General features: G+C 54.4%; 1 protein-coding gene across 1 annotated transcript in view; it reads left to right on the top strand.

Moving 5' to 3' along the window:
* The first annotated feature begins 8,333 nt into the window (after positions 1 to 8,333).
* COL16A1 (collagen type XVI alpha 1 chain) overlaps positions 8,334 to 14,911 on the top strand; it is a 90,850-nt gene continuing 84,272 nt past the window's right edge. The window contains exons 1-2 of the mRNA XM_073317249.2: positions 8,334 to 8,728; positions 11,413 to 11,535. Of these exons, the coding sequence (XP_073173350.2) occupies positions 11,451 to 11,535 (85 nt within the window). The 5' untranslated portion in view covers positions 8,334 to 8,728; positions 11,413 to 11,450. The remainder of the gene's footprint in view (positions 8,729 to 11,412; positions 11,536 to 14,911) is intronic.

Below are 14,911 nucleotides of genomic sequence, written 5' to 3'. Positions count from 1 at the left end.
ATTAATTTAGATGCAATATATGGACCCAAAGAGTTAAAGATGTTTACATCACTCCATCGCCGTCCAACATTAAACAGCATTAAACCAGGCTCGGGGGTTGGTATACAGACCTCTGCCTGCTTAGTGCCATGGGAAACACACCGTACAGTTCATGCCAAAGGTTAGAAACTTACTGAGTGAAACACACAAAAGGAGAAGAATCCAAACGATAGCAGCAGCACGGAAATGGAAATTGACGGGTTGTGCAAAACCAACTTAATCAAAATCTATCAAAGTCCCTTTTTTGGAGACAGTGAATATTGTTAGAAGTCTCTTATTCAGTCAAACAGTCCTCCTGGTCGGGGCCCGGGGGGCAGGGTAGGGACTAGTTCTGTTCAATTCTGAGTTGGGAATGACTGTCACGTCCCTGCTTTAGACCGACAGTCAGACGCAGGAGGGAGAGAAGAGATGTGATCGTGAAGAAGGAGAAAATACGGCTCTTGTTGGTGTTCTCAAGATACAGGGTGGCTGGTCAGTCATGGACAGGTTCTATGGGTTGACAGATCATCCTCAACAGCTGCTGTTCTAGCCCTGGCTCACCTCCTCGGCCAGGGATATCACCTGGTTGGGGTCAGGTCCCTCCCTTCACTGGCCCTTCTCAAGCCGGGCGGAGCTGGATAGGCCACCTCATCTCACTGTGCTTGTGCCGTGCAGTGGATTTCCGGATCGGGTGACAAGCCAAGAGAGAGGGGACAGGAGGAAGATGGGTGGGGGGAGGGCAGAATGGAGCACATGTGGGTGGGGGGAAGATAGAGCAGGATCTCACATGTATCCGGTTGGGATCCTTGCCGGTGCAGCCGGGATCGTCAGGTGTCCCCCCGGAGCATCCAGGTCTGCTGTCCCAGCAACCAATCCTTTCGCTGCAGATGTTTTCCTTTTTTCTCTCTCTCCTAAAGTCTTTTTTAAGAGCCCCAGAACGGAGCATCCGTCCGCATAGTTCTGTTCACCAATTAGGCCTAATTTCTGACACACCAATTTTCGTTCATTGATTTCCAATCCTCTGCTCCTCTTGTTCACCAGTCAGAATCTTAACTCAGCCTTTGAGTGGTCCCAGTGGGCCCTGTCTGTCTAAATTACTTCAGCCTTTGTCTCCTTCTCTCATCTGTCCTTAAACAGTTTTATATAACAGATCACTGTAACAATTCATGAACTTTACCTGCTCTTCACCAGTGAGGCTAACCAAGCTTGCCAGGACTCAGTTGTCACCACAGAACCCAGGAGTCCTGGCTCCCAGTTCCCACCTATGTCCTGTGTTAACCATCAGATCCTAGTACAAGACAGCAAAATATACCTAAGTGGTTGGTGCAATGGTGTTCTGGTTCCCTGGGTGTTTGTTACCTCTGTAACCAAACAGCCCAGCTGAGGTCAGAACACTAGCTGGGACCATCTTCCTCCTGTGCCTTTTTTACGTGGTAGACGTTTGTTACATAAGTCCTAGGCCAGAACAGGTCAGCTGGGTGCGGAGGCTGCATCCTGCCAGTTCAGCCCATCTCCACTGGGACGTGGACAGGGATACTGCACGTCTCCCCTGTGAGAAGGATGTTTGTATGGTTCACACCATACAAAAAGAAGCTTACAAGAAGTGGAAGGTTGGACATATGACCAGGGAAGAGTATAAAAATATTGCTCGGGCAGGTAGGAATCATATCAGGAGGGCCAAATCGCACCTGGAGCTGCAGCTAGCAAGAGATGTCAAGAGTAACAAGAAGGGTTTCTTCAGGTATGTTGGCAACAAGAAGAAAGCCAAGGAAAGTGTGGGCCCCTTACTGAATGAGGGAGGCAACCGAGTGACAGAGGATGTGGAAAAAGCTAATGTACTCAATGCTTTTTTTGCCTCTGTTTTCACTAACAAGGTCAGCTCCCAGACTGCTGCGCTGGGCATCACAAAATGGGGAAGAGATGGCCAGCCCTCTGTGGAGATAGAGGTGGTTAGGGACTATTTAGAAAAGCTGGACGTGCACAAGTCCATGGGGCCGGACGAGTTGCATCCGAGAGTGCTGAAGGAATTGGCGGCTGTGATTGCAGAGCCATTGGCCATTATCTTTGAAAACTCGTGGCGAACCGGGGAAGTCCCGGATGACTGGAAAAAGGCTAATGTAGTGCCAATCTTTAAAAAAGGGAAGAAGGAGGATCCTGGGAACTACAGGCCAGTCAGCCTCACCTCAGTCCCTGGAAAAATCATGGAGCAGGTCCTCAAAGAATCAATCCTGAAGCACTTACATGAGAGGAAAGTGATCAGGAACAGCCAGCATGGATTCACCAAGGGAAGGTCATGCCTGACTAATCTAATCGCCTTTTATGATGAGATTACTGGTTCTGTGGATGAAGGGAAAGCAGTGGATGTATTGTTTCTTGACTTTAGCAAAGCTTTTGACACGGTCTCCCACAGTATTCTTGTCAGCAAGTTAAAGAAGTATGGGCTGGATGAATGCACTATAAGGTGGGTAGAAAGCTGGCTAGATTGTCGGGCTCAACGGGTAGTGATCAATGGCTCCATGTCTAGTTGGCAGCCGGTATCAAGTGGAGTGCCCCAGGGGTCGGTCCTGGGGCCGGTTTTGTTCAATATCTTCATAAATGATCTGGAGGATGGTGTGGATTGCACTCTCAGCAAATTTGCGGATGATACTAAACTGGGAGGAGTGGTAGATACGCTGGAGGGGAGGGATAGGATACAGAAGGACCTAGACAAATTGGAGGATTGGGCCAAAAGAAATCTGATGAGGTTCAATAAGGATAAGTGCGGGGTCCTGCACTTAGGATGGAAGAATCCAATGCACCGCTACAGACTAGGGACCGAATGGCTAGGCAGCAGTTCTGCGGAAAAGGACCTAGGGGTGACAGTGGACGAGAAGCTGGATATGAGTCAGCAGTGTGCCCTTGTTGCCAAGAAGGCCAATGGCATTTTGGGATGTATAAGTAGGGGCATAGCGAGCAGATCGAGGGATGTGATCGTTCCCCTCTATTCGACATTGGTGAGGCCTCATCTGGAGTACTGTGTCCAGTTTTGGGCCCCACACTACAAGAAGGATGTGGATAAATTGGAGAGAGTCCAGCGAAGGGCAACAAAAATGATTAGGGGTCTAGAACACATGACTTACGAGGAGAGGCTGAGGGAGCTGGGATTGTTTAGCCTGCAGAAGAGAAGAATGAGGGGGGATTTGATAGCTGCTTTCAACTACCTGAAAGGGGGTTCCAAAGAGGATGGCTCTAGACTGTTCTCAATGGTAGCAGATGACAGAACGAGGAGTAGTGGTCTCAAGTTGCAGTGGGAGAGGTTTAGATTGGATATTAGGAAAAACTTTTTCACTAAGAGGGTGGTGAAACACTGGAATGCGTTACCTAGGGAGGTGGTAGAATCTCCTTCCTTAGAGGTTTTTAAGGTCAGGCTTGACAAAGCCCTGGCTGGGATGATTTAACTGGGAATTGGTCCTGCTTCGAGCAGGGGGTTGGACTAGATGACCTTCTGGGGTCCCTTCCAACCCTGATATTCTATGATTCTATGATCCTATGATTCTTTGCTGATGGTTGTTAGAGCAGGGAACTGGGAATCAGGACTCCTGGGTTTTGTTCCTGATGGTAACACAGCCTTCCTCTGGGACCATGAGCAAGTGACTTGACCTGTCTGTGCTTCGGTTCCCACATCTGTCAAATGGATATAACAGCCTCGCCCCTTGGGCGCATGGTGGCAGGTGTCTGGGCCTTGCAGCTCTGCTTGGAGGGGAAATCAGTGAGATCTGGGTACTTTCTCAGCGTAGCTTGTTTATTTGTCCCTCAGTGTGCCAGCCCAGGGACAGAGGTGGTCACAAACAGCACACAAGCAAACTCCTCTTTCAGGAATCTCAGCCCAACGCCGAGCCCTAGTTTTCAAGGAGCAACTCTGCTCCGCCCCAAGAATTGACCCCACTTAGCCAGATGGGCGCAGAGTCTAGGGTGACCAGATGTCCCGATTTTATAGCGATAGTCCCGATATTTGGGGCTTTTTCTTATATAGGCACCGATTACCCCGCATCCCCTGTCCCGATTTTTCACATTTGCCATCTGGTCACGCTAGCAGTCTTGCTGTTTGCAACAGCTCCCCAAGCAAGACACGGACGTGTCGAATGGACAACAATATGGCAAGGCTTCAAAGACCAGACTGCGCTCGCCCGCTCAGAAAAAGAACTTGTAAAATGAAGTGTAACAGCGCCACCTGTCTGCACCTGCCATAACTGTACCTCCCACTGCATACAGGTGCCGTGGGGCTCAATTAATGAAAGTCAGAGTGAGGAATGGGGCGAGCTAATAAGCACAGTTTATTATATAATCTGTTCGTGCCTTAGCTCTCACCTTGGCACGATACCAGATCAGTCTCTGTTGCTGTTACTTCCCCACTGCTGCGATAGAAGCCATTTTGCTAGCTGCACAAATCACCGTCATTTTTACACGTTTATTCCTAAACTCAGTTATTTAATAGCCTTTGGTTGGTTTAAACAAAGAGCAGCTTTGGGAAAATAATTGTCCAATAAAAAAGAATGATAGAAGTTTGGTTATGTTTCATACCCAGTTGCTTTAATTACCCCTTAATTATCACTGTGTGTAACTAGCTAAGGAATAAATACCCTGTCTTGGGGACTGTCACCAGAATAAATGAGGAGGATTTGAACTGAGCGCTGGTTGCACCATTTGGCTCACTCAGGACGGCTTATTTACTGTGGGCTGAATAAATACCAGTTGTTAACGAGGAGCATGTTTATTGAGATTCATGCATCTCTGATGCTCATTTGTAAAGCCTTGGTGTAAATAGATTTGTCATCATTAGGGAGGAAACCAGTTGAATGTAGTCAGTCCTCACCATGTTCTCCTAGGGGAGGGGAGAGCCAGAGGGGGGAAAGGATGGAAAAGCGAGGGATGGGCTCATTTAGGAGCTGAATTTCTCAGCCCCCAAAGTTTGTGGGCATCAGAGTCCGGCAGATCTGTACTTATTGGGTAGAACAAATACAAGGAAATTATTATTTGTATTTTGGTCATGCTTGGAGACTCCAACTGAGAGCTGGGCCCCACTGTGCCAAGTGCTGTGCGGACACAATGAGAGAAAACCCCCGCCCCAAAAGCCTGTGATCTAATAGATGAGAGGTGGGAGAAAAGGAAGAATTATTACCCCCATTTTACTGATTGGGAAACCGAGGCACTCATTTTTTTTTTATTGTAATAAACCAAAGGTTACACAGGGAATCGAATACAGATCTCCAGAATCCCACATCAGTTCCCTGGTCGCAAGACTATCCTTCCTTGTAGACCCAGCTTTTCCTGGTGGAACTCCTTGCCACAGGAGATCAAAGAGTTAAGTACCATAGTGGGATATTAAGAGGTTTGAACAAGTGTAGGACTGCTTATCGTTGCAGAGGTCGTGAAATGTCATGCTTCAGGGCTGATCACTGCAGGGGTCAGGCAGGGTTATTCCCACCTCCCAACGCCCATGCAGCACTGCACAGTTGGCAATGATAGGGTTTTCTGTCACCTTCTGAAGGTTCAGCTGTAGCTGGAGGCAGGATGCAGGACTGGCTCGTCAATGGTCTGATCTGATATGGCACCTGTGGGCTGGATTCCCAGTGGCGCGAAGCCAGTTGACACTGGCTGAGCATCGGGAGGTTGAAAAGTGCTGCAGGTGAACAGACGCAGGTGATGCAAGCCGCTTAGTGGATTCCCCAGCCCCGCGTTTCAAAGGAGCAGCCTGATGTATCCGTCGGGTCAGTGTCCCATCTCCCAGCCTTGGGAAATTCCCTTTGAAGTTTTAATCCCCAATCCGGTATTTCTTTCAACCGTTTTCTGCTGCCCAGGTGCGACGGCTCGGTACCCGCCTGCGGACGCCGCACGCGGCACCCCTCTGCGGAGCAGCTGCGAGCACCAGCGGGGCGGCCTGGGAGCGGAATCCTGCCGTCGCTGGTTCGGCGCGTGGAAGCGGTATTGTGTGTGAACACACTCCTGTGCGACGGCGGCGTCAGTGACAGGGCCGCTGACACAGCTTCTTCTATCACGCTGACGGCTCCCTTCCCTGTCTTGGCTAAGAGATTTCCCACTCAGCCCCGCCAGGGATAAAAGCTGCTGCTGGTGGTGGAAAATCAATTCCTGCAAGGTCTAAGTGGCAGCCTTGGTTTCAACTGGGAATCCTTGTGATTGGAACGAGGCTGCGATTTTTGCCTGACTCAGCGGGCCTTGCAGAACGTGGCGGGGGCTCGCTACGCGCTTGCTGTCTGTGGTTTTGTCATTAATGTGGGGCTGGAGGCCTCTCGCTGCACCTCGCACTTCTTTTCCATCCTCGACGGGAAGCCGGGGAGGGGGCGCGTGGCGGAGAGAGCTGGCTCCGTCAGCGATGGGTGCTCAGCAGGGGAGGCGGCCCTTGGCAATGGGCAGCGAGAGGCGATCCAGAGGAGGATCTGGTGCCCGGGTCAGTGGTTGGGGAAGGACAGATGGAGGCTGAGCTCTGCTGACCTTGGTGCCAGCTCCCTGCAGCTGTTTGCATTTCGCCATATTTACCCCCATACCCCCCACAACCGCTTTCTGCTTGTTGGCAGCTTCTTGTGTCCTTCCAGGGCCCGACGCTGCCCCGGATCCTGCAGGGGAAAGGCTGGCTCGTTCCGTGTGTGTATTGTAGAGCTTTGCAGGGGCCTGCTTGGAACCTGGTGTCAGGTAGAGCAACCACGAGGCTGTTCTAACTCACACGCTAACCTCCATGGACCCGTCTGGGTCATGGGGGGCAGAGAATAGCTGTCATCCAGGGTGCTCCAGCCAAGCCCCGAATCTGCCCCCTGCACCAGGGACTGGGTGCAGGGCAGGTGTAGATCCTGCACCAGCATCTACCTGAGCTGGGGTGATGCTCAAGGGTCTGTTTCCTACAGGGGACTTAGTGTAACTGAGAATCAGGCCCCGTGGATGCAGCTGTCCTGATTATAACTGCATTGCCAAGCGTTGTTTTACTCTGGCAATTGGAGTGTGAGGTTCTGTGTTTGTTCCCTTCCCAGTGCAGATGTCGGAGCTGCGAGATCCTGTTGGTGCCGGCACTGCAAACCCCACCTAGGCACTGGGAACCGAGCCCCGATCTTCCTGGCTCATGTCTCCCGCCCCCTAGGAGTGGAGGCTGCATCTGGAAGCCATGCTGCTGATGTGTGAGCCAGAATCAAACCAAGCTCCCACTCCGGAGCCCTGTTGGCTTGGCGGGGCTGGCCGCACCAAGGAGTTTTAGAAAAGCTATTTTAGTCCGGAAAGCCGGCAGCTCAGCCTCGCGGCACATGGAGAAACGAACGCCAGGTTTGGACACGATTGCTCTCCAGCCCCATCAGTGAGGCTGAGCCCCATACAGAGGGGAGGAAATGCAGCATTATGGTGCTGAAAGGAAGGCAGCCATGTTCTAAATGTCAGACCCCGCACTGCAGCCGTTCTGGCAGGGTGGTCTTGGGGCCGGGGGGAAAAGCCCAAGGAAACGGCCCCTCTGGTGTTGTAGAAGAGACAGCGTGCTTCTGTGGCTAAGGTCTAGGTGGCTAGTACTTATCTGCCCCCCTATTAGTGTAATATCTGAGAGGACCTCCCAGTTTGTAATGTATCTGTCCTCACCACACCCCTGGGAGGCAGGGCAGAGCCCTTATCACCATTGTACAGATGGGAAAGTGAGGCACAGGGGGTAAGTGACTTGCCCAAGTCACAGCGAGTTTGCGGCAGAGCAGGGACTTCACTAGCCTTGGATTCAGACTTGAATTCCCTGCCCATTGGGCCATCCTTCCTCTGAGCTGTGGCCCTCACTCTGCCTCAGTTTCCCTCTCTGTAAAATGGGGATTCACATGTGCAAAGCACTGTGAGATGTGCCAGGTATTATTACAGTGCCCAGCATTTCAGATGCCCTGGGCTGACTCCTGTGTCCAAGGGGGGGGGGGGAACAGGGTGGAGCAAGGGGGCTAGGTGAGGAGAAGGCTAGAGCATAACTGTCCCACCCAAGATTCTTAAAAGGGCCAGCAAGGAGCCTCCAGGTGTCCCATTAAACACCCCAAGGCAGGGTTGTTCTTATCCTCAGTGGCCGGGAGGTGTGGGGGGGGGGCGGGGGGGAATAGCTGTTCTAGGGGATAATGGACCCAAGTAGTGTGTTCGAATTCCGCCAGCCGCGAGATGGGCCCAGCGAGCCTCGGGGCCATGTGTCAAACGGTGCGTCCGCGGAGCTGGAAGAGGCTTTCCCTGCCTCGCGGCGCTGTGCTTGTCCCAGCTGGGCTTGATTAAGCTGCTCTGGCATTCCAACACGTTGAAGGGCTTGTCGTTTCCAGCTCGGGGGCCTGGCGAAGCAGCAAGTTCTCTGCTCACAGTCAGTGCTCGCTCTCGGGAGGGAAAGGCAGAGCAGGAGAGAGGGCTGAGAGGAGGCCAGGGCGCAGCCAGCAGGGCCAGAAGATGTCAGTGGCGCTCTGAGGAGATCTGCTTCGCTCCCTCCGCCGCAAGGATTCGAAATCCTCCCCCTGCTCCGGAATAAATCTTCCCCGACGATCGAGAAGTTGGAGCGAACGCCAGCCAGGAACAGCTCCGTGGGACTGCTGGCGTGTCCTGCTGACGCGTGCGTCCTCTCGCGGCATCCCCCACCCGGGGCCTCCCGCTCCCCAACTTGCAGACATGGTCCCGAAGCCGGTGCCCCGTCTGAACTGCAACTAACCCCACGAGCACCTCAGTTCTTTGGCAGGTAAGCTGGCAACTAGCCCCTCGCTCGGGCCGGGGCCTGACTTAGCTGCTTGGAACCCCCAGGACTTTTCGTCCCGCGTGAGTCCTCCTCCGGCAGGGAGGTTTGCTTGCGGGGGGGCAGGTACGGGAACGTATCTCCGTTCCTGACAGGCAGGGGCAGCAAGCCACCACGGCCAGAGGGCAGTGTGTAGCTGGGGTACACTCTAAAGCTCCGGACGGGTTGTGTTTCCCCTTTGTGGAGGCTTCTGTTTTCTTGATTACCTACTCCAGCATCCAGCAATGCCTGTGATTTCCAGCCTGCACAAGGGGGCCTGGAAGCTGATCAGTCCAAGCCCTTGGACTGCATCGACCCAGCGTGCCACAGTGGAAACTATCCGGAGATGGGAAACATTCAAGGGAACAAAGATCTCACTGTGCAGCAAGCCGCGCTGTGTGCGTGTCTGGCCTTGTGTGCCTCTTTACTCTCAATTCCCAACCTGCACCTACATGTTTTATAGACAGTGAAACCTGGCTGAGGGGCTACCGAAGGGACCATGGAGAATCAGCTGCTTAGTAGATGTTAGTTTTTAACCTAAGGGTCAAACAAAATTGCTTGGGAAACAGGGAGATCTCTCAAAGTTCGTTGCGGGTGCTGGGTGGGGGTTGGTGGCTGTGTTACACAGGAGTTCAGTTTGGTGATCTGGTGCTTCCCCCACCCCACCCCTGCCTGGAGTGAATAAAGGATGTTATGACATGTGGTTTATGGGGCAAGCTCTGATTTATTCTGGGTTCGCAGGCTGGAGAAGACTTCTTTACCTGCCCCTTTACCTTCCGCGTCAACCACGGTTTAATGCCACGATGTTAACACATCACCCGGCTTAGGGTTAATGGCTGGTTTTCTTTTTATCTGTGCTCTGCCCCCTGGTGGAACCCTCTCGAAGTGCGTGGGGTTCAAAGCCGGCCTTGTGGCGATAAGACAGGCGGTTTTCACACCACGAAGGTCAAGGTGGGGGGGGTGGGATGAAGTTTAAAGCGTGGGCTGCCAGATTTTCATCTTTGAAGTGCGGCAGCAACAGGGGCTCTTGCCTGACTTCAGAGGCAAGAATCAGGCATGAGGTGCCGGGGAGAAAGCTAGGAGGTTAACCCCAAACTTGGCAGTAACGTTTCTCTCCCCTCCTTTTTTTATTTTGCAAATTGTTGGTAAGTTTCCACCGCGCTCTTTTACAGCATTCGCTGCAGGAAAATTGTCATCAAAATAGCATTTCCCTTTCTTCTTGGAGAGGTTGAGCAACAAAAAAATCCTTTCCCACACATCGGTTTCTTATTAGGGGCAAGATTTTCGCCTTGCTAGGGCCTTGTGGCCAAAGCAAGCAATAGAATAAGTTCAGTGCAACTGTCTGAGGAGTTAAAAACAGCCCCAGAAAACCCCAGCAAAAAGCCACCCAGATGGTCGGTCTTTTCAGAGGGCAGTTTTAGTGCCATTGTTGCTCGGTTTCACTGGGGGAATGTAAAGAATCTAGATGGGGGGTTATTTAGTGCATGTTAAAAAAATTAACCTAAACCATGTCTTGCTGGGATCAGCTGGTCAAATCCTGGTGGATTTAGCGAAGTCTGAGGAGGCTTCCGGATAAAGGGGCTCCGATGAACGTCTCCTCTCTGAAGGTTTCTCCAAGCTCGGGACCTTTGAGTTTTCTTCATCCCGTATCTTGTTCCTGGAGTGGTTTCGTGGGTGTGGGGGCAGCGGCGGTGTTTGTGAAGGGATTTGCTTTAACCCCCTGTGTTCAGAGCACACGTGGACTAGTCTGGTCAGGCTGCGTCAGGGTTGCTTTGGGGCAGTAGCTGCAGCAGAAGGGGACTGAATTCTCCTTTCCTGTGCACTGGCTTTGCTCGCGGTACGGCCACAAGACAGAGTCATCCGTGCCACCCTCATCGTCCCTTTTCACCTTCCCTTCTCCCCGCCCTGTCCCTGTCAGCCCTGCTGCCCTTTCCAGTTAGCTGATCTTCCCCCCACCCCAACTAAATTAACCCCCTCAAAATTGTGGAATCAATGTGATATTTGCTGCCTTCACACTGATCGCTCTGCTGATGTGTTCTACCCTTTGCCCCACCTGGTGTCTGTCTTGTCTCGGTGTTTCCTCGAAGCCCCTGCTGACTCCCCCGTCTCTCTCTAGCCAGCGCTTGTCTCTTGGGCTGCTCTTTGGGGCAGCCATTCGTAGACCCATGTGCAAACGGCGACAGGCACGCTTGATACCCTGGATATGATACACACCCAGGTGTTTACAGCTAGGGTGGGTGAAAGAGCAGGTTCTGATGCTGAGCTTGGGCACAGACATCTCTGCCATTCCCCCCTTCACTACGGGGCTGGCTGGGTCAGAGCAGCAAATCCTGGATCTGGATATCCCAGAGAGCTGGGGTTTTGGTTTGGGCCCATCCCTACTGAGCCGGGGTCTTCATGAATAGCCCTGTTAGCAAGGGATCATTCCCGTGCGTTATGCCTTGGGCCTGAACGTACCCATAGCACCCGCTCTGCAAACCATGCTTGGGCCGCCTACTGTGCCCGTTAAGTCCCCTGACACCCCTGCCCACTGCTCTGGACCTGAATGGATCCTTGCTGGGACAGTAAGGCCAGGCTCACGGGTGCTAAGGAGAGGATTGTGCCCATCTTCATTGAGCATATTACTTATGACTGGTTTCTTCCACTTCCAGAGGCAGCAGCGTTGGTCCCTGACCCCCCTGGGGGCACCATGTTGGGAGCCTGGGTCTCTGCTCTCTGCCTAGCTGGCCTCCTTGGCACCTGCACAGGAGGGAAGCTCCTTGCATCCAAAGCAGGTAAGAGAGTGGCACTCAGAACGGACTGGCTGGGGGCTGGGTCTGCAGGGCACTGGCTGAGCTGTGTCTGGGGGACTCACCCCTGGGATGGGGAGGGGAGATTGGCAGGGAGTCCAGGGCAGGACTAGCAATGGGGGCTAGGATTGAGGGGCGCTGGCAGAGCTGTGTTTGGGGAGCCCAGGGCTGGGATAACAGGGGGGGCTGCAGGGCAGGAATGAGATGCACAGGCAGAGCCATGTGTAGGAAGGGAGGGGTCAGGTCTCTCTGTGCCTGTGCCAGGGGGTGATGGGTTCAAATCCCAGTGCCAGCGTGTTGCAGTAGGGCAGCACTGCGTGCGGGTGTGGGGAGGGGGCTGCTTTTCCCAGGCAGCTGCTCAGGTGGCTGTCAGAGACTTGGGGTGTTTCGTACTCGGAGCTGGCACCCCACCCTGCAGAGCGCGGGAGCCGAGCACAGCCCGACAGCTCCTTCCTGCAGGGGGTGCTGTCCTTGGCACATCAGCGCTGTCCTGGGTATCACACAGCATCTCTCAGATGGGGCCACGTGCAGCCACCGGTGGATTTTTTTTGTGGCCACGACAGCCTCCGAAGCATGGGCGAGGACTGGGACGGGGCAAAGCAGCGGCCCCTCCCTGCAGTGCCCAGCTGTTGTTCCTGACTACCTGTTACCAAGGGCAGTGAGATGCGCCGCTTTGGGGTTTGCGCTGGGAGGGCTAGCAGGGATCGGGGCCCTGAACCGCGCAGCCTCCTCGGGGGCTCCGGGCAGCGCCTCTGGACGCACGGGGGCTGGTGTGCATGGCGCTGGTCAGTGGAGGTGGCTGCCGTGTTTGGTCAGCAGGGCATTCCCCTGGGCAGCTCCTGCCCGGCTGGGGTACGGGCAGGCTGGTGAGCTCCCGCCCCACCTTCCCCGGGGCAGGCTCTCGCTGGAGGGCCACGGGAAGCAGGGACGGATACGGCTGTGTCAGAGTGGCCATTTGTTGCGAGAACCCCTGGAAGGCACATGCGCTGCATCTCCCAGCTCTCCCGCCAGCAGAGTATCCGAGCTCCTCCCAGTCCTGCCCACGTTTACCCTCGCAGTGCCCCGAGAGCCAGGGCAGGGCTATATCCCCATGGCACAGATGGGGAACTGGGGCCCAGAGAGACTCAAACTGATCTCAGTGGGCGCTCGGTGCCCAAATAGCCCCGAGGATCTGGGCCTAAGTGAGATAGCAAGACCATCGCTCTAACCCCTGGGCCACCCTGCCCCCTGGGGGGAATTCCCTGAGACGTGTAGGGCTCCAGTGATGGGGACAGTCTGTATGTACACCTAGGGAGAGTGCTCCCGGGGGCTGCTGGTTAAGGTAGGACAGCGCTTTCCGCATTGGCTCGGGAATAAAGCCGGGTCTGGCCGGCTCAGCCTGGTGCAACATGCCGAGTAAAGCGCAAAGCTGTTCATCGATTGTTTCTGCCTCTGACCCAAGTCTGTCTAACCCGCCGGAGAGCAGAAGGCTCCTTCCGAGCCCCACATGGCCTGTGAAGCAGTAACAAAATGCCACTCACCCGTGAAACCCGTCTGTGCTGGTGTCACAGAGTCCCCGGGCGATGCTCTGGAACTGCTCCCTACGAAGCCAGGCAGGACCCTGGTGAGGTCTCCTCTCTGGGAGCAGCCTGTCTGCAGAGCACACAGCTCACACGGCTTCCACCTTCCTGGGTCTGACCTGGCAGCATTCAGCGTCCTCTGCCCCTCTGTGCGCTTCCCCCAGTGAGTCCACCCAGGCGGGGTCCTGGGGAAGCCAGAGGGTCCTGCCCCCCAACTCCGCAGTCAGACGTGACTCTCAGCCAGCCAGTAAAACACAGGTTTATTAGACGACAGGAACATGGTCTAAAACAGCTTGTAGGTGCAGAGAACAGGACCCCTCAGCCGGGTCCATTTTGGGGGGGCAGTGAGCCAGACAACCACATCTGCCCTTCACTCCATGTCCCCAGCCAGCCCCAAACTGAAACTCTCTCCAGCCCCTCCTCCTCTGGGCTTTGTCCCTTTCCCGGGCCAGGAGGTCACCAGATTCCTTTGTTCTCCAACCCTTTAGCTCTCAACTTGCAGGGAGAAAGGCCCAGGCCATCAGTTGCCAGGAGACAGAGTGTTGGCCACTTATGTACACTGGCCCTTTGCTCTGCAACAATTACACCCCCTTATCCCACCACCTAGAGACTTAAGAAATGCCTAGGGGAAACTGAGGTGCCCCCACACTATTCAGAGGAAACATTAAGAACAATCCCACTTCGTCACAGGTGGGATTTGCCATTGGTGCTTCACTGCCCACGCCGGCCACCCCTTCTCCTTCCCCGCACACAGGCAATCTCTGTGCAGAGCTGGGATGCTTTCCTGCTCCGGGAGCGGGCCAGCACTGAGGGCTGGCTGGGCCATCCCATGGGGCTTAAGCCTGTGTGCCAGGCCCTGGCAAGTTCACAAAGGGTCGGTGGGTCCCCGTGTCTCGCAAGTGCTCCTGAGGGGGGATGGAGGCAGGCTGTCGCAGGATACCGAGGAAGGGTTGCTGGGGGTCACGCGTGCTGCTATTCAGTGGTGGAGCCTTTAAGGTCTGGCTCCCGGGCTGGCTGTCCAGCCCACGCCTTGGCCATATGATCCCGGTGGGCCTGGTTTCCTCCTCCGTAGATGGTCAAAGGCTCATCGGGGCCTAGGCAGTTGGAAAATTCTTCTCCCTGCCTGGAGCCATCGCTGAGTGCCAGTCTGGCACTTCCCTTTCCTGCCTCTCCGTCCACGAGGAGAGGGGGCTGGGGCTGATGGATAATACAACCCATGAGCAATACTGTGCACACTTTGGCATCAACACAGTTTGACCCTCCATGGGCTCTAATGCACTTTGCCAGTGTTAATTAATATAGCCTCCCGGCTGAGCGGCATCATCCCTGAGTTGTGGACGGGGAAACTGAGGCACAGAGGAGGGGAAGCAGTTTGATCAGGTTCACACTGACAGCCAGCGTCTGAACTGCAAATGGCATCCAGGAGTCCTGGCTCCGAGTTTCCTCGCTTCCCCACAAACTTCATGCCCTTCCGAGGCCTGACTCTCCATGGCCTGCCCCAGCGCCGCTGCTCGCCCACGTGCAGAGTGAGTGCGGAGCACTGCCCGTCAGAAGGGTGGCGGAGAGAGGCCGGGCGATGAAGATTCAGGCCCTTGGTCTCCACAGGGCAGATGCCAGGCAGGAGTAGTGGCAAGGTTCCTGCCTGCGAATCAGCAGAGCCAGGAGATTCGCATTCAGGATACAGGGGAGGGTGGGGAGGGGGCCAAGCCAGGCTATGTGGGAACCTTGGAATCAGCCATTTGGAGAGAGACTTGGGGGTTCTGGAGACTGGGATCAGCCGTGGAGGTGGGTTGCTAGCCAAG

The sequence above is a fragment of the Lepidochelys kempii genome, chromosome 19 (assembly GCF_965140285.1).
Source record: "Lepidochelys kempii isolate rLepKem1 chromosome 19, rLepKem1.hap1, whole genome shotgun sequence".
Taxonomy (NCBI): Eukaryota; Metazoa; Chordata; order Testudines; family Cheloniidae; genus Lepidochelys; species Lepidochelys kempii.
This window is presented reverse-complemented; position numbering and strand designations above follow the sequence as displayed.